Source organism: Cebus imitator, unplaced genomic scaffold, assembly GCF_001604975.1.
Source record: "Cebus imitator isolate Cc_AM_T3 unplaced genomic scaffold, Cebus_imitator-1.0 Scaffold400, whole genome shotgun sequence".
Classification (NCBI taxonomy): Eukaryota; Metazoa; Chordata; class Mammalia; order Primates; family Cebidae; genus Cebus; species Cebus imitator.
In genome coordinates, this window is record NW_016107715.1 from 241122 (window position 1) to 268855 (window position 27734).

Below are 27734 nucleotides of genomic sequence, written 5' to 3' on the forward strand. Positions count from 1 at the left end.
CCCTTTGTTGGATGTGTAATTTCCTAAAATTTTCCCAGTCTTTCATTGTTCTTCTACAGAACGTACATTTTTAATTGTGAGATGGTATAAAATTTATTATTTTTTATTTTACAAATAGTGCTTTTGGTGTGTTGTAACTCTTTGTCTAATGTTTGATCTCAAAGATGTTTTCTCTGAAAAGTTTGATAATTTCATGTTTTACATTTAGAGATATCTATTTTTAATTAATTTTTGCATACTATTTGAGGTTAAAATAGCAGTTTATTTTCAAAAATACATAGCTGTCCAATTGTTTCCATGCCATTGGTTAAAAAGGCTACTTATTGTCCACTGAACTGCTTTTGAGCTTTTACAAAAAAAATCAAATGGCCATGTTATGTGCATCTATTTCTTGGATTTTTAATGTTACATTGATCTATGTGGCTATATTTTTGCAGATCCCATACTCTTGTGATTACTGTACATGTATGGTAAAATTTTAAATTAGGTAATATGATTATTCCAAATTTGTTTTTTAAAATGTTTTAGCTATTGTAATAGAGATTATATATATTAAGAAATTCTGAGATATTTATTGGAATTGCATTAAATTATAGATCAATTTAGGGAGCACTGACTTCCTTACTATGTTGAATCTTCCCATTCATGAATATGGTATATCTCTACTTATTTTTAGATCCTCTTTAATAATTTTTATCAACATCTTATGGTTTTCAACATATAGATCATACATACATTTTGATTTATGCATAAGTATTTTATATTGGGTAACCTGTACTAATTTTTTAAAAAGTTTGTTTCCAGTCACTTATTGTATGTGGAAAATAATTTTTCTGTATCAACTTTATACCCTACTACCTTTTTAAATTCACTTATTAATTCCAGTTTTTGCGTTTATACAGGTTTTAGATTTGCTACATAGACAATCATATAAATAGGGATGGTTTTGTTTTTTTCCTTTCCAAATGTATTAATTTTGTTTCCTTCCTTTTTTGCAGTGGCATGAAGGAGAAAAAATGGAAAAGAGACAATATTTTTAAGAAATGATGGTTATGGATTCCTCAAACAGGTACAAGAAAAAGGTAAATTCCTGTGTCCTGGAAGTATGTCAGAATAAGAAGAAATCCTCATTCCAACAAGCTGTAGTAAAACTGCAGGAGAACAAAGGCTAAGAGAACATATTTTAAGAAGGCAGAGAGAAAAGATATATTACACAGAAAGAAATGCCAGTGAAATTGATAACACCATTCCACTATTCTATCATTAAAAAAGAAAACAATAGAGTGGAATAATACATTAAAAGATGCTCAAAGGTGTATGTAACAAAATAAAAAATGTTTTTAGGAATGAAATGATATAGAAAATCTGTCAAATAAGTGAAAACTGAGAATATTTTCTACTAATAGAACTCTACCCAAGGCACTTCTATAGAAGATACTACTAGGAAAAATATGCTATCAAAAGAAAGTCAAAAATGCAAAAGAAATGGTAAACAATTATACTTATAAACAAGTAAATATAAACATATGCTGATTAAACAAGTAATATTGATAAAATTTACATATTCAAGAAGCACAACATTAAGTAAAAAATTTCAGGGTATGTTCTACAATGTGATACACACACACAGAACTGAGAGACCAATATATGCCATAAAGTTTGAAAAAAGTAATCAAGGAAATCATAAAAATTAAACTCATTGTAGTAGTTACTTCTTATGGGAATCAAGGGTTAGAATAGCGAAGTCACAGTATTTGTAGTACCCAGCTTCTAAATATATGTTATTTTGTTTTTATCAGAAACTACATAATAAAGCATTTTTAAGGAAAAACTACACTGGAATAATTTGTGTTTGTAAGAAGGATAGGAAATTCAAATTTTTAATATTAACTTGCATATAAATGAAAGTTATGAAAAAAATAATGCAGTCTCTCGCAAAACTTTATTTTCCAATCAATTATTTTAGAAATGGAAAGGTCTTTTTTTTTCTTTCTGTTTTTAAGTATACAATCAATCTCACTTGTGGAAAGAATGTAAAAACCAGCCATAAATATAATTATACATTTATAGCAATGAATTTTTTTTCCACAAACAATATTAACAAAGTGGTAAAAGAGACTTAATAGCTACTTTAGTTTCAGCAATTCAGTTTATTTTTGGGAAACATTTAGATTTAATTTTAGACAAATGAATACAAAACATAATTGGGCATGAATAACATTATTCATATTGTAAAGTTAAGCAAAAAATGTTTGAAAACTTGGTGTGTAACTACATCTGAATTAGTTAAATTTTCTTGTGCAGTACTAGAAATGTGACTGGCGTATATTGTACAGCAATAATGTTGATTCACTTGTTTAAAAGGTAAAATGTTGATATGTCACCATTAATTAGTTGCATATTATTTTTATCATCAACTTAATAAGTCTGAGATAACATAAATTATTTGATTTTTGAGGTGAATTAACTCTGAAGTAGCTTTTAGGTTGAATTTGATCATATTAGAAAAGATCATTAATTTAATCATCTAATAAAGGAAACTAAAGATGCTAGCAACATAAAATGAAGCACATTCTTTTAGTGTTTTAAAATTTCTGTGTTTAAGAAAATTAGTTTTTTCTGCCATAAATTATATTTTATAATTTGCTAACTCATTAATTGTAACATTATTTTTTGACAAATTGAAATATTTCTTCAAATGGGAATGACACACTTATTAGGAAATTCCAGTTTTCTGAAATTACTTAAAATTTTCAATTTGGGAAAATATAATCAAGAAAAATAGATTATGCTTTTATTTATTAATAATTATATACAATATAATAACAAGATGCTTTAGTTATGGTTTATTACAGTCATTAAAAGAATCCTTACTAGATATTCATTTCAGAGTTTTCTTTTCCTACCTAAGATATACTAAACATGTAAATTCAGAAAAAGACTATTAACTTTTGTATCTATGAAATCTGTATTTAATTTTATCTTATGCTTAAATTTCAGACTAATTTTCAAGATGCTTAATTCTGAAATCTAAAATATCTATTATGCTTTAATATTGAACTAACTACCTTATTTGCTTAGCATATTTATAAAGGAAGAAAAAATGCAGAACCAAAAAAAATAGAGCAGAATATTAAAAGCTAGAAAGCTTTTGAAAAACCACAAAATATAGAAAGTTGTTTAAAAACATGGAAATCCTAACTAGTTTTCTAGCAGACTTGGTTGAAAGTTCATTATAAAGCAATAAACTTCTAGAAAAGATTAAATTTTATCATTATGGCAATGTCAAAGTTAAATTTATCATCTTGGACCAAAATTATATCTCAAAGATTATAATGATCTCAAAACCTGGTGCATTCAGGTAATTTTGATGAAGTTCTAATGGCAAAAATGCTCCCTTATTCAAGAAAAAAATACAACAAAAATGGCAAAATTAAACCTCCACACTGAATAATCTTGAGAAATGTTCCTACGACATTATTTCATTGAAATACTCATTTGAGCTTTATTTTAATGTTGACTCCCAGACAATAGCAACAGAAGAACTATGTGCACCTATAAAATCTTTTTCCCTAATATATCAACATCCACTGGGATAAACATCTTGCCAGGACCACCCACCTGTCAAGAGCCTTGCAACTCATCTAGTTGAAAAACCTTCCCTCAGCATTGTTTGCCTTTTAAGAATGTATTTTGTCATCCCTTGGTTTTATTTCATGTTTTGCCTTTGGGCAAGTTTCTGGAAAATAATATTTTAGGATGTATTTTTGCTTTTTTAGAGAAAAAGTTTTCAAAAAATTTAAAATGTTAATATCAGGAATAGATTGTGGTGTTAATTTAAAATTTAAGAATGTGGGATTTCTCTTGCTTTTAACCTTTAAGATAATAAGTACTAGATATAATACGATCTTACATATCCTCCCTTCAAAGTCTTCCTCCAAACTCCATAAGAGGCACATTATTTATCATACATTTACCATATCTACAAAAATAAAGATACAGAATGAAAATCTAGAGAATATGTAGAAATCAGAAAGCAAGAGGCAGGTAGCAAGATGGCTGTCTAGATTCAGCGAATATGAGCCTCTTCCATGGAAAGAAACCAAAATATCAAGTAGATATTCAGACTTTGAATAGATGGTCTAAGAGATTACATTGGAATTCAACAGGGAAGTGATAGGAAGCACCAAAAGCAAAGAAGGAAAAAAGAGTGTAGCAGTCTGTCTGTCTGTGATTGGCTGGGAGCCAGGAGAGGCTCTCAAACAAGGGGAAAGAGTAAGGGTGTATTTCCCAGGGCTCCACATTCCAGCCACAGATTAACAATCCTAGATATGGGAGAGTTCCTCAACCCTTGCAGGCCTCAGGACTAATATGGAGAGATGCCTGAAGATTATGCAAAGGCATTGCTCCACATAAGGAGCTCATATTGAGTCCCACAGCCTTCTGAGCCCTGAGCAGCTGCAGTGTGGCATCATTCTGAGAGCTGAGCCCCAAAAGGACTGTGTCCTGCCCTAGAGTCAATGCTGCCACTACCACCACAAGATCAAGGAGAGAGAAAAAAGGCCTGACAGTTTCATGTGGCCTGAAGACAAATTTCACTGTTGCTGCTGCAGGTTGCTTCAGGAACAAGGTGCAAGAAAAATGCATGCCCCACAGTTGCCTGCCTATGCCACTCCTATTGAGAGCAGCCCCACCCTCCTTAGTGGTGGGCCCACAGCTGGCATCAGTCTGAGAGCACAGTTGCAAAGAACTGTGTTCTGCCATGGGGCTAACACCACCATGACCACTAAGGAGGGAGAAAGAAAACAGGGTATTTTCAGATACTCAAAATCAAAGTCAAAGTACCCTATCTAAACCAACAACATATAAGCAACTTTAGGAAAAAGTCCTCTCCTATGAAAACAAATCCATAAAATTGGAGAAGACAATTGTTACACCAGATGCACAGATAGCTTCATAAATATACAGAAAACAAAAGAAGAAAATATGATACCTATAAAGGAATACAGTAATAATCCAGCAATAAATCCCAATCAAAAAGAAAACCACAAAATCCCAGCTAAAAATTTCAAAATACTGATTTTAAAGAAGTTCAGTGAGATACAAGAGAATTCTGAAAAGCAATACAGTTAAGTCAGAAAACAATTTAGGACATGAATCAGAAATTTACCAAAGAGATAGCAATTTTAAAATAGAAACAAATTTAAATTCTGAAACTGAAAAAGTCATTGATAAAATACAAAATACATTGGAAATAGGCTTAAAGTAAGTAAAAGAAAGAATCTCAGAACCTGAAAACAGTTCTTTGGAAATAATCCAGTAGGTCAAAAATAAAGAAAAATGACTTAAAAATAAGCATTTTTCTGTAATAGGATGACATAAAGTGACAGAATATTCAAATGATCAGTGTTCCCAAGATCAAAGAAGATTGGAAAGGGTTAGAAACCTATTTAATAAAATAATAGATGAAAACACCTCAAGTCTAGCAAGACACTAGGATATCCAGTCATGGGAGACTAAAAGATCTCCAAAAAGATAAAATTCAAAAAGGTCTTATCTGTGGTATATTATAGTCAAAGTGTCTAAAGTCAAAGACAGAGAGTATTCTAAAAACAGCAAGAGAAAAGAGTATAAGAGTGCAGTATAAGCACTCGATTCGACCTTCTCTGTCCAGTGCTGTAGCCGCTATGTGGGGCTTTGGGAAATTGAAATGTGATTTGCACAAGATAAAATGTGCTGTAAGTATAAAATACACATGAGACTTCAAAATCTCAATGCAAAAAAAGAATGTAGAGGATCAATGCATTTCTATATTGAATATATATTGAAATAATATTTGTATAAAGTAAGTTAAATAAAATAAAATTACTAAAATTATTTTCACCTGTTTGTTTTTGCTTTTTAATGTGTCAGCTGGAAAATTAAAATGACATATATGTCACACTTTGGATTGGATGGCATTTATTTATCTTTTTTTGTATAAATATGGAAATAAAAAAAGATACATTGTTTTTCCTTGAATTTTAGGAACTTGTAAGAAAATTTACAGTTATATCTTATATACATAGAATTTCTATCTGTACCTGGATCCTGATATTCTAAAGAATCTATTCTGCGAGCTGTGGTTTATAATACAGGAGATACATTCATTCCTAACTATGCTGTTTTTCTTAGATATACAATTATATTTAGGTTAATGAACATCAGAAAACATCAGCAAAAGCGTCACTGTTCAACCACATGTGGTCTTTAGTAAATTTCTAGTGATTGACAGTTTAAGACAGATAAAGATTTATTTATTTAAATGCAAGTCACTTTTATTTTCAGACTTGAAAATATAATAGTGGATTTCTGTTACAAGCTGTAATTTCAAATGACATAGTTTTTTTTTGTTGTTTAATTTCAATACAAGTAAAGATAAAAGCTAACAAATTACTGTCAGAGGATTTAGTGTAGAATAAACTAACTCTGGACACATCAAAAATATAAATATTTTATGAATTTCATCTTAAAATTGATACTATGTATCAAAAAACTCATTAATACAAACTGTACTTACTTGATACTCTTGCAGGTTTTTCTGCTAAAAAGAGAAGATAAAAAGTTCTGTTTAACTGAGATAAAATGCAAGGAAATTATACATTGGTGGACTTTTAAAAAATATTGAATTATTTTGTTTCTTGTTTATTATTTAAGAGTCAATGAAGAAATATAATCCTCTATTGCCTGTCAACATGAGTCTTTGTTTAATTTTTAATTGTTTTAAAATTTTTATTTAGAAATGGGGTCTCAGTTGCCCAGGCTGACATGAAGTAGTACAATCATAGCTCACTGCAGCCTCAAATTCCCTGTGCTCAAGCAATCCTCCCTCCCCTTTCTCCCAAGTAGCTGGGATTACAGGTGTGAACCACTATGCCTGGCTGATCTTTGAATATCTTGGTTAATCTATTTTATCTAAGAAAATATGTCACTTATCAAGAAAAGCTATTCATCAAAGGGTCACAAAATATATATGCTTTTTAAATACTCTTACTAAATCAGAATCTTTGTTAAATTAAGTGTTTGGGCTCAACTATTATTATACTTAACTTGAATAAAATTACTTTGTATTATGTAACAGCTAAATATTTTATTTTAAATTCCCAAATTTTATAAAATATATTTAGAATTAATTTTCTTTAACAGATAAATAATTACCAGACTAGAAAATAAATCTTAAAAAGCAACATGCAAAATAAGTTTACTTTTAATAATAATTTATTTATTTCCATGAGATGTTATTCTCCTTCAACGAACTATGCTTTTCTATTAAACTGTATGGACAAAATAACTAAGGTGAAATTATTGTCTCAAATACTAGAGCAGACATTCTAACTTCTTGAACAAGACTAGTAACATCTCCATTCTAACATTAGTCTCATTTAAAGAGCCAGGCTAGAAAATATAATTTTTAAGCAACCTGCTTTACATGATTTATTTTGAGATTTGTAGAGTTTCTAACATAAACCTAAGGATTAAAAATTTATAAAAATTAGGTTATTTCTAATTTTCTAAAAAACACTTTCAGCTGGGACACATATGTTTAGTATTATTACAGTAGTATGTTTCATGCATAAAATTATGAAGTAAACAGTTTAGAAAACTATTTCACTAAGACTAACATGTTATTTTTTTTTCTTTAAAAATATTACCTTTGATTAGGAAGACAGGAATTTAGGGAAAAAATAAACTTTCACCGAATACAATAAACTATCTGTTAAACGAAGGAATGAATAAGAATATGCCTGCTCTCAACTATCTCTGGGTTCGACTTTGCGCTTCTTTTTTTTTCCCCCCGGCGATCTCCGCTCACCGCAACCTCCGCCTCCTGGGTTCAGGCAATTCTCCTGCCTCAACCTCCTGAGTAGCTGGGATTACAGGCACGCGCCACCATGCCCAGCTAATGTTTTGTATTTTTAGTAGAGACGGGGTTTCACCATGTTGACCAGGATGGTCTCGATCTCCTGACCTCGTGATCCACCCGCCTCGGCCTCCCAAAGTGCTGGGATTACAGGCTTGAGCCACCGCGCCCGGCAGGACTTTGTGCTTTCATATGTAATCATTTTTCTTCACTGTGTTTTTACAATATGAAGACATTAAAATGATAGATTCACATAACAAAGAAGTCTAAATCCAAATTCTGAATCCCTGTGTTACAGATGAGTTACAGAGGTTTCCTCCAATCAGATCTCTAATAGATCATCCCCTTGGAGGCAAAGCGGAATGTGCTCTATCCTTGGACTGCTCTGATTGGCAGAAAATTTTCCCTTTTATTTACAGCAGCATAATAGAATAATGAAGTGTGAATCGATGGCCTTAACCATTATAGTGTTTGGAAACATTCAAACTTGGAGCCAAATCTTGTCTGTACCATATAAACACTCTTGAGATGTTAGATTTACTTTCATTGTACTTATCTGGTCTTTAAACTGGGCATGATAACTGGGCTTTAGTAATGATTAAGTAAACTAATAATGGAAGAAGATACAGCCATGTACTTTCTAATTAAGTATTTTTTTCATCCTTCTGGCTGATTATCTCAAAGGATATTAAACAATATTTTAAAAAGAATCTTTCAATATAAAAATTGTGCCGCTATATTATTATACAAATGTAATTTGCCCTTCTATTGAAAGTTTTATCTCTTAATATTAGTGATACCTATAAATACATTATTAATAATTTTATGTGAAATGGTATGTCTAGATATGTCTAGTCATTTCAGGAATACACACCACAGTGAGCAGTGAAAAGGGAGTCAGTGAAAAACAAAGCTTTTCCTTCCCCTACTAGAGATCTATGGATTTGCTATGAATGAAAATAGTTGGCTTAGTTATGATATGTTTACCTAGCACCTTAGAATTTAAAGCACTTTTTTAAGTAATTGAATTTGCATAAGGCTACATAATTTAGTCATAAGCTTAATTTATAGTTTTATGATAATAATATCAGCAAATAGATCATTCATCATCCTCTTTTTAAGAAAAAAAAATCTGCATTGTGCATGCTGGCATTTGCCTATTTTGTGTCCAGGTAGAATTAATTTAAAGGTTGAATTTATAAATAATAAAAAGTATATTCATGATATTAACTACATGTTATTTAGTCATAGATAAAATAAATCCCAGTTACATTTATTTTCACTACCATATTATTTTTGACATTACTTATGCTAAAAGTCTTTTGTAATTGTAAACGTTTTCTTCTGATGTGTGACAGAATATTTTGGTCACCTTATATGCTGCTAACAGTTCTGATTTCTTTGCATTTTCTTATTTTCTATTGAAATATAAGCTTTCTGCTAGATTTTCTACCTGTCCACTTCCTCTGCTACTAGAAGTGTGTATCTTCTAGATTTCTTTGTTTCAAAATAATTTAATATTAATATTAAGCAACAACATAATTCAGGTATTTCCATACCAACATAGTACTTATGTAATTCAAGATTACCTTTTGTCACATTGTGTAATTGAAGACTTTCTTTTCTTGTTGAGACTGTAAATAAGGAAAATGTAAATTAAAATATAAATTTAAATAATAAATTTTCATAAAAACTTTGTCTCAATTCAATGCTAAGCTTTAAAGACATGAGGATAATTTAAGTGTTATAAATATTTTCTCAAGGTGATTTTCAAAAATTTTGTCTTCTATCCAACTGGCACTTAACAAAAATCAGTGTTAGCACTAAACATTTTTTTATAAACAGAGGTATAACATGAATGTAGGAAGAAAATTAATTGGGTCATTCTGATTAGCTGGATTTGGAGATAAACAAAAAAAGTTATTTTGTCATTGACAATTATTCTTACATGTCTAAGAATGTTCTCCTTATGATCCAATAGATTATTTCTTTGACAATGAAGACCTTTGTAAGCTTTTCGGATAGTTATACTCAAATCAGTAATTGTCATATTATATGGTGTAGTTTGCTAAATAAATAAACCCAATGTTAAGAAAAAAGGCATCATTGTGATTCAGTTTCTACCTTCCTCATCAACAGCACAATAAATCAATGCTTATTTGCATGCATTGGCCTGCCATCCATTGCTGCTGTGACAAAGCCGTTACTTCATATCCACCAATTAACTACCATATTTCTTCTTTTAATCAGACTTGCACTCATCACATACATTAAAAAAAAAGGGTTTTTTTTTTTTCAAATGATATAAATACATTTTGATTAAAGTATTTTAGCTTCAGGGCTTCGCATTCTATTTTTCATTCTTTTAAAAAATTACCTTTTTCTTCTTTATGGTGCTTCATGTCGGCTTTTTCTGTATAGAAGAAACAGTAACAGGGTAATATATTTATTTATTTATCTTTTTAATTATACTTCAAGTTCTGGTATACATGTGCAGAACATGCAGGTTTGTTACATAGGTGTTACATGTTTTATGGTGATTTGCTGCACCCATCAATCCAACATCTACATTAGGTATTTCTCCTAATGCTATCCCTCCTTTAGCCCCACATCCCCCAAGAGATCCCAGTGTGTGATGTTCCCCTCCCTGTGTCCATATGTTCTCATTGCTCATCTCCCATTTATGAGTGAGAATATGCAGTGTTTGGTTTTCTGTTCCTGTTTTAGTTTGCTGAGAATGATGGTTTCCAGCTCCATTCATGTCCCTGCAAAGACATGAACTCATTCTTTTTTATGGCTGCATAGTATTCCACGGTGTATATGTGTCACATTTTCTTTATCCAGTCTATCATTGATGGGCATTTGGATGGTTCCAAGTCTTTGCTATTATAAATAGTGCTTAAATATACATACTTGGGCATGCGCCTTTATAGCAGAATCATTTATAATCTTTTGGGTATACACCCAGTAATGGGATTGTTGGATCAAATGATATTCCTGGTTCTAGATCCTTGAGGAATCTTCACTTTGTCTTCAAAAATGGTTAAACTAATTTATACTCCTACCTTCTGTGTAAAAGTGTTCCTATTTCTTCACAGCCTCTCCAGCATCTGTTGTTTCATGACCTTTTAATGATGGCTATTCTAATTGTCATGAGATGGTATCTCATTGTGGTTTTGATTTGCATTTCTCTAATGACCAGTGATGATCAGTTCTTTTTCATATGTTTGTTGGCTGCATAAATGTCTTCTTTTGAGATGTGTCTGTTCATATTCGTCCACTTTTTGATGGGTTGTTTTTTTTCTTATAAATTTGTTTAAGTTCTTTGTAGATTCTGGATACTAGTCCTTTGTCAGATGGATAGATTGCAAACATTTTCTCCCATTCTGTAGGTTGCCTGGTCACTCTGATGATAGTTTCTTTTGCTCTGCAGAAGCTCTTTAGTTTAATTAGATCTCCATTTGTCAATTTTGGCTTTTGTTGCAATTGCTTTTGGTGTTTTAGTCATGAAGTCTTTGTCATGCCTATGTCCTAAGTGGTATTGCCTAGGTTTTCTCTTAGGGTTTTTATGATTTTAGGGCTTACATTTAAGTCTTTGATCTATCTTGAGTTAGTTTTTGCATAAGGTGTAAGGAAGGGGTACAGTTTCAGTTTTCTACATATGGATAGACAATTTTCCCAAAACCATTTATTAAATAGGGAATCCTTTCCCCATTGTTTTTGTCAGGTTTCTTAAAGATCAGATGGTTGTAGATGTGTGGTGTTATTTCTGAGGCCTCTGTTCTGTTCTATTGGCCTGTGTATCTTCTTTGGTACCAATACCATGCTGTTTTGGTTACTGTAGCCTTGTAGTATAGTTTCACATCAGGTAGCATGATGCCTCCAGCTTTGTTCCTTTTGCTTAGGATTGTCTTGGATATACAGGCTCTTTTTTGGTTCCATATGAAATTGAAAGTGATTTTTCTAATTCTGTGAAGAAAGTCAATGGTAGCTTAATGAGAATAGCATTAAATCTATAAATTACTTTGGGCAATATGGCCATCTTCATGATATTGATTCTTCCTATCCATGAGCATGGAATGGTTTTCCATCTGTTTGTGTCCTCTCTTATTTCCTTGAGCAGTGGTTTATAGTTCTCTTTGAAGAGGTCCTTCACATTCCTTGTAAGTTATATTCCTAGGTATTTTATACTCTTCATAGCAATTGTAAGTGCAAGTTCACTCATGATTTGGCTCTATTATTGGTGTATAGGAATGCTTGTGGATTTTGCACGTTGATTTTGTATCATGAGACTTTTATGTAGTTGCTTATCAGCTCAAGAAATTTTTGGGCTATAATGATGGGATTTTCTAAATATATAATCATGTCATCTGTAAACAGCGACAATTTGACATCCTCTCTTCCTATTTGAATACTAGTTCTTTCTTTCTCTTTCTGATTCCCTGGCCAAAACTTCCAAAACTATCTTGAATAGGAGTGGTGAGAGAGGGCATTTTTGTCTTGTGCCAGTTTTCAAGGGGAATGTTGCCAACTTTTGCCTATTAAGTATGCTATTGGCTCTGGGTTTGTCATAATTAGCTCTTATTATTTTGAGATACATTCCATCAATACCAGCTTTATTGAGAATTTTTAGCATGAATGGGTGTTGAATTTTATCAAAGGCCTTTTCTGCATCTATTGAGATAATCATGTGGTTTTTGTCATTGTTTTCATTTATGTGATGGATTATGTTTATTGATTTGCATATGTTTAACCAGCTTTTCATCCCAGGGGTGAAGCTGACCTGATCGTGGTGCATAAATTTTCTGATGTGCTGCTGGATTCAGTTTGTCAGTATTTAATTGAGGATTTTTGTATCTATGTTCGTCAGGGATATTGACCTGAAATTATCTTTTTTTTTTATGTATCTGCCAGGTTTTGGTATCAGGATGATGTCGGCCTCATAAAATGAGTTAGGGAGTCCTCTTTTCCTATTGTTTGGAATAGTTTCAAAAGGAATGGTACCAGCTACTCTTTGTACCTCTAGTAGAATTCTGCTGTGAATCCATCTGGTCCTGGGTTTATTTTATTTTATTTTATTTTTGGTTGTTAGGCTCTTAATTACTGCCTCAATTTCAGAACTTGTTATTGGTCTATTCAGGGATTCAACTTCTTCCTGGTTTAGTCTTGGGAGGGTGTATGTGCCCAGGAATTTATTCATTTCTTCTAGATTTTCTAATTTATTTGCATAGAGATGTTTATATTATTCTATGATGGTAGTTTCTGTGAGATCAGTAGTGATATCCCCTTTATTATTTTTTATTGTGTCTACTTGAGTCCTCTCTCTTTTCTTCTTTGTTACTCTGGCTAGTGTTCTATATACTTTGTTAATCATTTTAATAAACCAGCTCCTGGATTCACTGATTTTCTTGAAGGGATTTTTTGTGTCTGTATCTCCTTCAGTTCTGCTCTGATCTTAGTTACTTCTTGACTTCTGCTAGCTTTTGAATTTGTTTGTTCTTGCTTCTTCTCTAGTTCTTCTAATTATTGATTTTGGATCTTTTCCACTTTCTTCATAACAAGGTAATATATTTATTAATAAGTCTTCTTAAGGTGAGGAATTAAATTTTGTGCAGGCAATATTCACAGTTCAGGAGTGATTATGAAAAGAAGTCTATAGCTTTAATTTATTAGTAACAGGTAGAGTCTGCTTTTGATTTTACATTCCTATTCCTTTTAGGTGTTTAATAAAAATGAAATACCTATACGTTTTGCATGATGAATTGTAATGTACTGCAATTATAATACGTGCTATAAAATCCGTGTCTTCATTTTCATCAACTGCTTTTAAGTCATATAATTTGTATAATTGTATATTTTTCTCCCTTTGTTTTTGTGGCTAATTTGATGTACATATCTTAAAATATCATCTTTACCTTTACTTTCTTTTTCAGATTTTTCAGTTTTCTTCTTCCCTGGGGGGAAAACAACAAGAAATAATCATTTTAAAAAACATGGCTTTCTTACTAATTCTTGGAGTAAACAGTTGGAGATGAGACTTAATCCTAGAGTGGTGGGAGTCATGACTCTCCCACTTCATTTTTTATTATGCTTGGTCATTCTGCTTATGTAGTCACCTATCGGGTCATAATTTCTCCTCCTCCTCCTGCTCCTCTGCTTCCTCCTCCAAGTCCTTTATTCCTCTGCCTCTTACTTCTTTTTGTCCTCCTCCCCTTCCTCTTCTTGTTTTTTTGAGACTGAGTCTTTCTATATGCCCTCAAACTCCTGGGCTGAAGGAATCCTTCCTCCTCACCCTCCTGAGTAGTTTGGTTACTTACAGGCATGACCCTCTTTTCTACCTCCTCCCTTTTCCTTTCATGCTTTGAAGAGAAGCTAGAATAAGCCATGCCTTTGTTAATTGGCTTAAACTAGAAACACAGGACAAACAACTACGTGTTAAATTTTTATATTTGGGAAATAAGAATTTGCCTGGCATGATGAAAACTCAATGAGTAAACTAATGAATAAAAGCAATAAAAAGTTACACAATATTTCTAAGCAAAATGTGGATCCAGTTTTCAAAGCAGTCTTGGTAAATTGATAATTTTATTGCTATGCTTTTTAGACAAATGTGGGAAGAAAAACAATATTTAATAGTGGCTTACAAGTTTGTATGTAATAAAAGTGCATATGTTACATCATTTAGTCCTTCTAACAAGCCTTTTGGGACATCATTATGCCTGTTCTGCAGTTCAGAATATCTGGAATTTGAGCAACTAAGGGATTTTCTAAATGTTATACAGCTAGAGACTTAAATTTACATACTGTTTCCACCACTCTATCTTATCTCCTCTGAAAATGTAAACATTTACCTGATTCTGTGACTTCTGATGTTTCTTCTTTAGAAAAAAAAGAATGTAAAAAAAAAGAAAAAATGAATAAGAAAAAGTATAGTTTTTTATTCAATAGCAGACAATTGAAACTTATCTTCTGACATTTCATTCTAAATTACAATAGGCACATATCTCAAAATGGCAAAGAAATGTACTCCTGATTAATATTTCTGATAACTGTAATTAGGCATCTATTTTGAAAATAAGACAAATTTTCAATAAATCTAAAACAGCCTGTTTAAATATGATAGAAGTTGTTAGATAGAATAAATAAGATCTAATACTTGATAGAACAGGATGATTACAGTCAACAATAATAATTTGGCGTACATTTTAAAATAACTAAAATAGTAGAATGTTTACACAAAAATATGATAAATGCTGATGTGATGGATACCCCATTTACCTTGATTTGATTATTATGCATTTTATGACTATATCAAAATATCTCATGTACCCGTAAATATATACAACTACTATGTACTCACACAGTTAAAAATAAAATAAAATGAAAAGTAAAAAATTAAAAAACATACGTGGTTTAATTAATCAACTCTAAATTCTTTGGTTGATTTTCCTAATTACAAATTATAAATCTGTTACACAAATTTTTAATCTTCATGGATACATGCAACCATTAATTCATAGAATGCTTATTAAAGCATCTTCATTTATAAGATGCTGTCAGAAATGCAATTGAGTGGGGTGGTGGGGTGAGATAATAAAAACAAACTCAACTCATGGTGACTACAGTGTGATAAGTGTTAGAAGACATAAAATTATATTTGCTTTTTGCCTATGATAATTCAGAACCATGCTTTCTTCTTAATCCTTCAGTAAATTTACAGATTAGCATTTTTATGTATAACCTGGCAAGTTTTTATCAACTTTCTGTCACAAATAATTTCAAACAATAACATTTCCAGAAAATAAAAATTATCTGAAAGATTAAGAAATATCTCTCATAAAATATCAATGTTTTCTATAAATATGATATCAGTTTTATCAGTCTTACATAACTATTTTAGGGAGCTATTTTCAAAATTCATAAAAAGGAATTAAAGCATTTTATAACGATGATGGTATACAATGAATAATGTTTCATAAAAATACAGTATGGCTTTATGGTGATGTTTCATATTAGCACTCTAGTTTTGAATTTTAACCCTTAATTTTGGTAAGAGTGTTCATATTAGCAGCAATAACACAAACTTTGCTAGAGAATTTCTCCAGCCTAAAAGCTGTACTTAATGTTTAAAATTGGCATTTAATCCATTAAGAAGTAAATTGTAGCTGCATTATTAAGGAATCTGTCATATGCTGTTAAGAAAACAGGTTAGTTCTGGGTATTAAAACATATAAATAAAACATCCAGATACACTTTGGATTGAAATGTTCAAATTTTAATTCAGGATACGGTCTGCATACTTTAATAGTATAAAATAAATAGCTTCATTGTTCACTGTTGCATCTTTATAATTGTTTAAAATGTTCAGAAAACCCTAGTGATTTTGAATTACAAAATAAAATGTACCTCAGGGCTTTAAAAAATTAGAAAATAAAAAGCTAATGTGTTAAAATTAAATAAATTGAGAACATATATTATGTACTCTTTTTTCTCAACCCACATAATAACTGTTAGAGGGGTCTTCATACTGTGTTGATTCAACACATCTGAACAAAAAATTGAAAGTAGATAAGAGAGAGATACAATTACTTTTTTTTTGCATGAGTATTAGTTATCATGGTTAATGTGTTAGCAAAACAGGTATCTCAACAGAAAACATGATATACATTCCCTCATATATCCTGGTTCAGTGTCATATTTCTAATAGCTGCTCAATAAATACATGTTCAAGGATTAATGAGTATAATACAAGCATACTCATTTTATAGTGCGTCACTTAATTGCGCTTCTCAGGTATCAACGTTTTTTATAAGTTGAAAGTTTGTGGCAATCCCGTATAATTAAGTCTATTGGTGTAATTTTTCCAGCTGCATTTGCTTCCTTCACATTTCCCTGTCTCATTTTGGTAATTCTCACAATATTTCAAATTTTTCATTACTATTATATCTGTTATGGCAATCTATGATCAGTGATCTTTGATGTTACTATCATAATTGTTTTGGGTGCATCAAACCACACCTATATAAGGTGGTAAACTTAATGAAAGTGTGTATTGGGACTTCCATTCACCAGTTCTCTCTCTCTTTCCTTTAGGCCTTTCTGTTTCCTGAGAACTCAATAGTTTTGAAATTAGGCCAGTTAATAACCCTACAATGGCCTCAAAGTATTCACAAGAAAGAAAGACTTGCACATTGCTCACCTTAAATCAGAAATTAGAAATAATTAAGTTTTGTGAGAAAGGCATGTTGAAAGCTAGAACAGGCTGAAAGCTAGGCCTCTTGTACCAGAGTTAGCCAAAGTTTGAATGCAAAGGGAAAGTTCTTGAAGGAAAGTCAAAGTGTTACTCCAGTGAACACATAAATGTTAAGAAAGGGAAACAGCCTTATTGCTGAGACAAAGAAAGTTTTAGTGGGCTGAATAGAAAACCAAGGCAGCTATAACATTCCCTTAAGCCAAAATTCAATCTATAGCAAGGCCCTAACTGTCTTCAAATCTGTGAAGGATGAGAGAAGTGAGGAAGCTGCAGAAGAAAAGTTGGAAGCTAGCAGGGTTGGTTCGTGAAATGTAAGGAAAGAAGCCACCTGCATAACATAAAATTTCAAGGTGAAGCAGCAAATACTGATAATAGAAGCTGCAGAAAGTTAACCTGATCTAGTTAAGATAATTGACCAACATGGCTACAATAAACAATAAACTTTCAGTGTAGACAAAATAGCCTTCTAGGGAGGTTCACTTGAGCCAAGGAGTTTGAGGCTGTAGTGAGGTATGATCCCCCCACTGGACTCCAGCCTGGTGACAGAGTAAGACCCTGTATTTAAAACAACAACAACAACTTAATAAATAGTTTTCTATTGAAAGAAGATCTCATCTAGAACTTTCATAGCTAGAGAGAAAAGTCAATATCTGGCTTCAAACCTTCAAAAGACAGGCTGATTCTCTCGTTGGAGGCTAATGAAGCTGGTGACTTGAAGTTGAAGCCAAAGCTTCTTTATCATTCTGAAAATTTTAGGTCGCTTAATAATTACGCTAAATCCACTCTGCCTGTGCTCTATCACAGGAATAACAAAATCTAGATGACAGCACAACTGTTTACAGCATGATTTACTACTGACTGTTTTAAGCCCACTGTTGAGACCTACTGCTAAGAAAGAAGATTCCTTTCAAAATATTATAGCTCACTGGCAATGCACCTGGTCACTCAAGAGCTCTAATGGAGATATACAAGGAGTTTAATATTGTTTTCAAGGCTGTGAACACAAGATCCATTCTGTAGCCTATGGGACCAAGGAGAAATTTTGACATTCAAGTCTTATTATTTAATAAATACAATTTGTAAGGCTATAGGTATCATATATAGTGACCCAGCTGATGAATCTGTGCAAAGTAAGTTGAAAGTCTTCTGGAAAAGAATCACCTTTCCAGATGCCATTAAGAACATTTGTGACTCATGAGGGAGTCCAAATGTCAGTATCAACAGGAGTTTGAAAGAAATTGATTCCAACTCTTATGAGTGACTTTGAGGATTCAGTAGAAGTAACTGCAGATGTGTTGGGAGTAACAAAAGAATTAGAAAAGGAAGTGGTGACCTAATTGCTTTAATACGTGAACAAACTTGAACAGATGAGGAGTTATTTCTCAAGGATGAGAAAAGAAAAGGGACACTTGATATGGAATCTATTCCTGGTGAAGATGTTGCAAACATTGCTGAAATGACAACAGAGGATTTAGAATATTCCATAAACTTAGTTGATAAAGCAGAAGTCAAGTGTGAGATGTTTACTCTAATTTTGAAAGCAATTCTACTGTGAGTAAAATGCTGTAAAATAGCTACAGGCACTATAAAGAAATCTGTTGTTAAAGAGTCAGTGTGCCAAATTTTATTAAGTCTTATTTTGAGAAATTACCACAGCTACCCTAACCTTCAGAAACTACCACCTTCATCAATTAGCACCCATCAACATCGAGAGAAGGCCTTTCAGCAGCAAAAGTATTGCAACTTGCTGAAGATTCAGATGATGAAGGTTAAAATAAAAGTATTTTAACAGCAAAATACTTTTAAATTAAGCTATGTACATTTTTTACACATAATCTTCTTGCACACTTAATAGACTACAGTATAGTATAAACGTAATTTGATGTGCACTAGGAAAATAAAAAATTGCGTGACTTAGTTTAAATTCACTTTATTGTGGTGGTCTGAATGAAACCTAAAACATCTCGAGGTATGCCAGTACAATGACATTTAATTTTCCTTGAATTGCATTTTTTGAATCACTAAATATCTCTTCATGTGCTTATTGGTCTATGGCTTCTTGATGTACCCATTTTCCTTTGGTTGTGCTTTTTGTCTCCAGGGTATGCTTGTACACACAATATCCTGTGTCAACCAGACTCACTTATATGGTAATAGTATGATGGCTATTACATTAACAAACATACCATACGTTTTTAACTTCATTTATAACTCAAAGAAATGATGAAATCAAAACAATGAAATAGGGCATTCTTAAAATTCTAAAATGGTACACTTACTTGGAGCTGGCTTTGGTTTGTCTTAAAAGAAAAAAAAAAGAAAATGAGTGATAATTTTCTGTCTATGGATAATATATCAGCTCTTTACATTTCCTATTTTTGCTTTTTACAGTAAAAATAAGAATAAGCCTAAACTTATATCTACAATGAACAGTAGGGAGTGTATTTTTAATAATTTTCAAGTCATACTCTCAATGAGTTTCCTACAGAACAGTAAATCCTGAAACTATGGAATCTTTTTTAGTCTCTTCTTCATTTCTGTAAAACTTCATGTTTGATTTCATACAATATTAATGAATACTCACAATAATCTGAACTTCTTACTGTTTCTGAAATGGCATAAAATACATATTCTGTCACTGTCCTTTTAGAATACATATTAATATTAGCTCAGACTAAGAATTTACATTCTCCCAATCCAGTATGTTGAACAAGATTAATTTATAAAATCTCAGAAATTAAGGGGTGGTAGGTTAAAAAAAATCATAAAGACATTCTATTTTTTTCCAGTATAGCATGTCTTCTAAAATTTGTTAACTAAAAACATTAACTGTGTCATCTTACATCTAAAGTTCTATTCCTTCATAAAAAGTAGACAAGATTTAGCTATGATTGCAGAAGGTTTGAATCATCTAAAATTAAGTCAAATAATGAGCATGTTAACAGAGGGAATGCAACTTGATACTTTTTTTGTAGAGAGCAATTAGGAATATCTATTCAAACTATATTTAATATACCCTCTTACAAAAAAAAATCTACTTTAAAGATTTTTTCCCATAAAATTAATAAAACTAGACATATTGTTAATTAATTTGTGAAATTAACAAAACTAGATAGGTATATATTAGTATACATTTTTAAAGGAGACTTTTAAAACAACGTTAACATACATCAATTAGAGTCTAATTAAGTTAACTGTGTACAAACATACAATAAAACACTATTTTTAGGAAATATTTTATGTACTGATATGTAAAAAAGCTTCAAGATATATTCTGAAATAGAAAAACCTAGTGACAGTATAATTTATAGCATGTTAATATTTGTGTAAGAAAAACAAAAGTGGCGTGTGTGTGTGTGTGTGTGTGTGTGTGTATATATATATATTTGTACAGGTAGAAAGATAATGATAGAAGGATACATTAAGAAGTAACTGAGAAAGGGAAGATGGCCAAATAGGAACAGATCTGGAGTGCAGTTCGCAGTGAGAAGAATGCAGAGGGTGAGTGATCACTGCATTTTCACAAGAGTTTTTACTGCCCACAGACAAGGATATTCCTGGGCTGAAAGGTGCCACAAGTTTCCAGCATGGCTGTTTTAGCTGGCACTGTGGGTCTCCACACAAAAACTCGCACAAACCCAGGTGGCTGTTTCAACAGGCACCCAGAATGCCTGGGATACAGAGCCTCCCATTCAACTAAAAAAAAAAGGTAACTGAAACAGGGAGCCAGGTGATCTGATTCAGCAGGTCCCACCCACAACAAAGACCAGCAATCTGAAAAATGCTCTAGATTGGGAGTTTCACAGCAAGTGCAGGTGGACCCAGGAATGTCCAGCTCAGTAGGGGGAAGGACATCCACCATTACGGAGGCACTCTGCCACTACCAAGGCAGTCTGCCCTTACCTAGGCAGTTCTAACAGGAAGTTCACATTGCAGCTGGGCAGAGCCCACAGTAGCTCAGTAATGCTCCTGCTGGCAGACTGTGGCTAGACTACCACCTTGCTGGACAGGACATCTCTGAAAAAAGGCAGCAGCATGTCAGGAACTTATAAATAAAGCCCCACATTCCCAGGACAGAGCACCTGGCGAAAAAGGCACTTATGAGTTCCACTGCAGCAGGCTTAAACATACCAGCCCAGAAGCTCTAATCGGAACAATGGAGCTCCCAGCTCAGCACTTGAGCACCTATAAGGGACAGACTGTCTTCTCAAGCAGTTCCCTGATCCCTGTATATCCAAAGAGGCACTTGTAAAGGAGAGCTAAGGCTGACATCTGGCAGGTACCCTTCTGGGACAAAGACAACAGAAGAAGAAACTGGCAGCAACCCTTACTGTTCTGCAGCCCCTGCGGGTGATCCCCAGGCAAGCAGGGACTGGAGTGGACCTCCAGCAGGCCTACAGCAGAGGGGCCTGACAGTTAAAAGGAAAACTAAAAAACAGAAACAACTTCAGCATCAACAAAATGGAAGTCTGCTAAGAGACTCCATCAGAAAGCCACCAGCTACAAAGACCACAGGTAGATAAATCCACAAAGATGGGAAGAAACCAGTGCAAAAAGGATGAAAACACCAAAAACAAGAATGCCTCTCCTCCTCCAAGGGATCATAATTCAACACCAGGAAGAGAACAAAGCTGGATAGAGAATGAGTCTGATGAATTGACAGAAAGAGGCTTTAGAAGGTGGGTAATAGTGAACTTTTCTGAGCTAAAAGAACATGTTCTAACCCAAAGCAAAGAAGCTAAGAACCTTGAAAAAAGGTTTGATGAAATGCTAATGAGAATAAACAGCTTAGAGAAGAATATAAATGACCTGATGGAGATGAAAAACACAACCAGAGAACTTTAGGAAGCATACACAAGTTTCAATAGCCAAATCAACCAAGAAGAAGAAAGGATACCAGAGGTTGAAGATCAACTCAATGAAATAAAATGAGAAGACAAGATTAGAGAAAGAAGAGCAAAGAGAAATGAAAAAAGCCACCAAGAAATATGGGATTATGTGAAAAGACCTAATCTACATTTGATAGGTGTACCTGAATGTGGTGGAGAGAATGAATCCAAGCTGGAAAACCCTCTTCAGTATATTATCCAGGAGAACTTCCCAACCTAGCAAGGAAGCCAACATTCGAGTCCAGGCAATACAGAGAACACCACAAATGTATTTCTCAAGAAGAGCAACCCCAAGGCACATAATTGTCAGATTCACCAGGGTTGAAATGAAGGAGAAAATGCTAAGGGCAGCCAGAGAGGAAGGTCGGGTTATCCACAAAGGAAAGCCCATCAAATCACAGTGGATCTCTTGGCAGAAACCCTACAAGCCAGAAGACAGTGGGGGCCAATAATCAACATCCTTAAAGAAAAGAACTTTCTAACCAGAATTTCATATCCAGTCAAACTACACTTCATAAGCAAAGGAGAAATAAAATCCTTTATAAACAAGAAATTGCTGAGAGATTTCATCACTACCAGGCCTGCTTTACAAGAGCTTCTGAATGAAGCACTAAACATAGAAAGGAACAACCAGCACCAGCCACTCCAAAAACATACCAAATGGTAAAGACCATCAACACAATGAAGAAACTGCATCAACTAACAGACAAAACAACCAGCTAGCATCAAAATGGCAGGATCAAATTCACACATAACAATGTTAACCTTAAATGTAAATGGGCTAAATGCCCCAATCAAAAGACACAGACTAGCAAACTGGATAAAAAGTTAAGACCCATCGGTGTGGTGTATTCAGAAAACCCATCTCACATGCAAGGATTCACAGGCTCAAAATAAAGGGATGGAGGAAGATTTACCAAGCAAATGGAGATGGAAAAAAAAAGCAGGAGTTGCAATCCTAGTCTCTGATAAAATAGACTTTAAACCAACAAAGATTGAAAGAGACAAAGAAGGGCATTACATAATGGTAAAAGGGTCAATGCAACAAGAAGAGCTAACAATCCTAAATATATATGCACCCAATACAAGAACATCCAGATACATAAAGCAAGTTCTCAACTATCTAGAAAGAGACTTAGACTCCCACCCAATAATAGTGGGAGACTTTAACACTCTACTGTCAATATTAGACAGTTGAATGAGACAGAAAATTAACAAGGATATCCAGGACTTGAACTCAGGTCTCAACCCAGCAAACCTAATAGACATCTACAGAACTCTTTACCCCAAATCCACAGAATATACATACTTCTCAGCAACAAATCACACCTACTCTGACACTGACCACATAATTGGAAGTAAACCACTCCTCAGCAAATGCAAAAAAGTAGAAATCATAACAGTCTCTCAGACCACAGTGCAATCAAATTAGAACTCAGGATTAAGAAACCAACTCAGAACTGGACAACTTCGTGGAAACTGAACAACTGGCTTTTGAATGTTGACTGGATAAACAAAGAAATGAAGGAAGAGATAAAGATGTTCTTTGAAACCAACGAGAATGAATACACAATGTACCAGAATCTCTGGGACACATTTAAAGCAGTGTCTAGAGGGAAATATATAGGAATAAATGCCCGCATGAGAAGCAAGGAAAGATCTAAAATTGACAACCTATCATCAAAATTGAAACATCTGGAGAAGCAAGATTAATAAACACTCAAAAGCAAACAGAAGACAAGAAATAACTAAGATCAGAGCAGAACTGAAGGAGATAGAGACACAAAAACGCTTTGAAAAATCAATAAATCCAGGAGCTGCTTTTTCAAAATAATCAATGAAATAGGCCACTAGCCAGATTAATAAAAAAGAAAAGAGAGAAGAATCAAATAGATGCAATAAAAAATGATAAAGAGGATATCACCTCCGATTCTGCAGAAATACAAACTACCATCAGATATTACCACAAAGAACTCTATGCACATAAACCAGTAAACCTGGAAGAAATGGATAAATTCCTACACACTTGCACACTCCCAAGTCTAAACCAGGAGAAAGTAGATACCCTGAGTAGACCAATAACAAGGGCTGAAGTTGAGGCAGCAATTAATAGCCTACCAAGCAAAAAAAGCCCAGGTCCAGATGGGTTCACAGCCAAATTCTACCAGACATACAAAGAGGCATTGGTACCACAACTTCTGAAACTATTCTAAACAATCCAAAAAGGGAATCCTTGCCAAATCATTTTATGAGACCAACAGCATCCTGATACCAAAACCTGGCAGAGACTCAACAAAAAAAGAAAACTTCAGGCCAATATCCATGATGAACATGGATGCAAAAATCTTCAATAAAATACTGGCAAACCGATTGCAACAGCACATCAAAAAGCTTATCCATCACAATCAAGTAGGCTTCATTCCGGGGATGCAAGACGAGTTCAACATATGCAAGTCTATAAATGTAATCCACCACATAAACAGAACCAAAGACGAAAACCACATGATCATCTGAATAGATGCAGAGAAGGCATTCAACAAAATTAAACAGCCCTTTATGCTAAAAACTCTCAATAAACTAGGTATCAGTGGAACATAGCACAAAATAATAAAAGCTATTTACGACAAAGCCACTGCTGATACCATACCGAATGGGCAAAAACTGGGAGTATACCCTTTGAAATCTGGCACTAGACAAGGATGCCCTCTCTATTCAATATAGTATTGGAAGTTCTAGCCAGAGCAATCAGACAAGAAAAAGAAATAAAAGATATTCAATTAGGAAAGGAGGAAGTCAAATTGTCTCTATTAGCAGATGACATGATTGTATATTTAGAAGACCCCATCGTCTCAGCCCAAAATCTCCTGAAACTGATAAGCAACTTCAGCAAAGTCTCAGGATATGAAAATCAATGTGCTGAAATCACAAGCTTTCCTATACACCAATAACAGACTTAAAGAGAATCAAATCAAGAGTTAACTCCCATTCACAATTGCTACAAAGAGAATAAAGTACCTAGGAATACAACTAACAAAGGATGTAAAGGACCTCTTCAAGGAGAACTATGAACCACTGATCAAGGAAATAAGAGAGGACACAAGCAGACGGAAAAACATTCCATGCTCATGGCTAGGAAGAATCAGTATTGCGAAAATGGCCACACTGCCCAAAGTAATTTATATTCAATGCTATCCCCATCAAGCTACCTATGACCCTCTTCACAGAACTGGAAAAAACCACCTTAAACTTCATATGGAACCAAAAGAGAGCCCGCATAGCCAAGACAATCCTAAGCAAAAGGAACAAAGCTGGAGGCATCACGCTACCTGACTTCAAACTATACTACAAGGCTACAATAATCAAAACAGCTTGATACCAGTACCAAAACAGAGATATAGACCAATGGAACAGAACAGAGGTCTCGGAGGCAACACAACATATCTACAACCATCTGATCTTTGACAAACCTGACAAAAACAAGCAGTGGGGAAAGGATTCCCTGTTCAATAAATGGTGTTGGGAAAGCTGGCTAGCCATGTGCAGAAAGCAGAAACTGGACCCCTTCCTGACGCCTTACAGTAAAATTAACTCCAGATGGATTAAAGACTTAAACATAAGACCTAACACCATAAAAGCCCTAGAAGGAAACCTAGGCAAAACCATTCAGGACATAGGTATAGGCAAGGACTTCATGACTAAAACACGAAAAGCAATGGCAACAAAAGCCAAAATAGACAAATGGTACCTAATTAAACTCCAGAGCTTCTGTACAGCAAAAGAAACAATCATTAGAGTGAACTGGCAACCAACAGAATGGGAAAACATTTTTGCAATCTACCCATTTTAAAAAGGGCTAATATCCAGAATCTACAAAGAACTAAAACAGATCTACAAGAAAAAAACAAACGAGCCCATTTAAAAGTGGGTGAAAGATACGAACAGACGCTTTTCAAAAGAAGATATTTATGAGGTCAACAAACATATGAATAAATGCTCATCATCACTGGTCATTAGAGAAATGCAAATCAAAACCACATTGAGATACAATCTCATGCCAGTTAGAATGGCAATCATTAAAAAATCTGGAGACAACAGATGCTAGAGAGGATGTGGAGAAATAGGAACACTTTTACACTGTTGGTGGGAGTGTAAGTTAATTCACCCATTGTGGAAGACAGTGTGGCGATTCTTCAAGGACCTAGAAATGGAAATTCCATCTGACCCAGCAATCCCATTACTGGTTATATATCCAAAGGATTGTAAATCGTTCTAATATGAAGACACATGAACACGTATGTTCATTGCAGCACTGTTTACAATAGCAAAGACCTGGAACCAACCCAAATGCCCATCAATGATAGACTGGACAAGGAAAATGTGATATATATTCACCATGGAATGCTCTGCAGCCATAAAAAACGATGAGTTGGTGTCCTTTGTAGGGTCATGGATGAATCTGGAAACTATCATTCTCAGCAAACTGACACAAGAACAGAAAATCAAACACCACATGTTCTCACTCATAGACAGGTGATGAACAATGAGAACACATGGACACAGCGAGGGGAGCATCACGCTCTGGGGTCTGTTGGGGAGAACTAGGGGAGGGACAGTGTGGGTAGGGAGGTTGGGGAGGGATAACATGCGGAGAAATGCCAGATATAGGTTACAGGGGGATGGAGGCAGCAAACCACATTGCCTTGTATGTACCTATGCAACAATTCTGCATGATCTGCACATGTACCTCAGAATCTAAAGTACAATTATATATATATATATATAATTTAACTATGGCTAAATATAAATACCTATGTATGGATATTAAATATATAAATAAATACCTAAGGATATTATCAGATATTTTTTGCAATAAGAACTGGTAGAATTTAATAAAAAAGAGAGAGATTTTTGCAGTTAGCTTCATATATGCTTCAGTTTTTGAACCATGTGAAGTATTACATACTGTAAAAATTGAATGACATTTTAAAAGAATTAAGCTAACTTTTAAAATGGGATAACTTCTCTTTTAAGAAGATATTTCAAGCAGAATTCACAATTTGTGAAAATTAATCTGTATAATTTGATAGGATATTTTAAAACTATCAACAGTGGATCAACTTCATCAGTATGATAAATTATAGTGACAACAGTGAAATACCAAATATTTTGTAAGGACCTTGTAAATCATACAAGCAAATCTAATTTGTTGATTTTGCTGTATCATAATTGTACATGTTTGGCAGTCCATGTTTGATTGATAAAAATATAACCCTTAGGTCAGATAAAACTGGATTATATTACAAACCACAAGATGACACATTACTAGGAAACATAGTGAAAATCACTTGTAGACATTAATTTTATAATATAATAAAAATGCTGAATTCAGATAAATATAAACCAAAAATGGTAAAATACCTGTTTTTGTAAGTGGAGGTTCTTTTTCTTGATGTTCAGCTTTTTCTAGAGAAAGATATCAAAATTCACTGGCAATCTGTGGATTCTTTGTTTGGCAAACATTTCTTATTTACATATTTGCGAGTGATCCTCAGTATACCCAAGAGGTATGCTCCAAAAGTTATTTTCATGTAATTTGAAACAATGAAAACATATTGCCATAAAAACACATTATAAACAAAGTTAGGTTCATTCTCAAGGCACCCAGGAGAAGGCTTTTCTCTACATGTGGCTA

The 27734-nt window shown here is 33.5% G+C and overlaps 1 protein-coding gene across 1 annotated transcript in view; it reads right to left on the reverse strand.

Annotated features, from left to right (window-relative positions):
- TRDN (triadin) overlaps window positions 1–27734 on the reverse strand; it is a 310496-nt gene that overhangs the window by 21613 nt on the left and 261149 nt on the right. Inside the window, exons 33-39 of the mRNA XM_037731458.1 lie at window positions 27461–27505; window positions 19433–19453; window positions 14752–14778; window positions 13816–13854; window positions 10278–10313; window positions 9490–9534; window positions 6560–6583 (exon numbers count right to left, since the gene is read on the reverse strand). Coding sequence (XP_037587386.1) covers window positions 6560–6583; window positions 9490–9534; window positions 10278–10313; window positions 13816–13854; window positions 14752–14778; window positions 19433–19453; window positions 27461–27505 — 237 coding nt within the window. The remainder of the gene's footprint in view (window positions 1–6559; window positions 6584–9489; window positions 9535–10277; window positions 10314–13815; window positions 13855–14751; window positions 14779–19432; window positions 19454–27460; window positions 27506–27734) is intronic.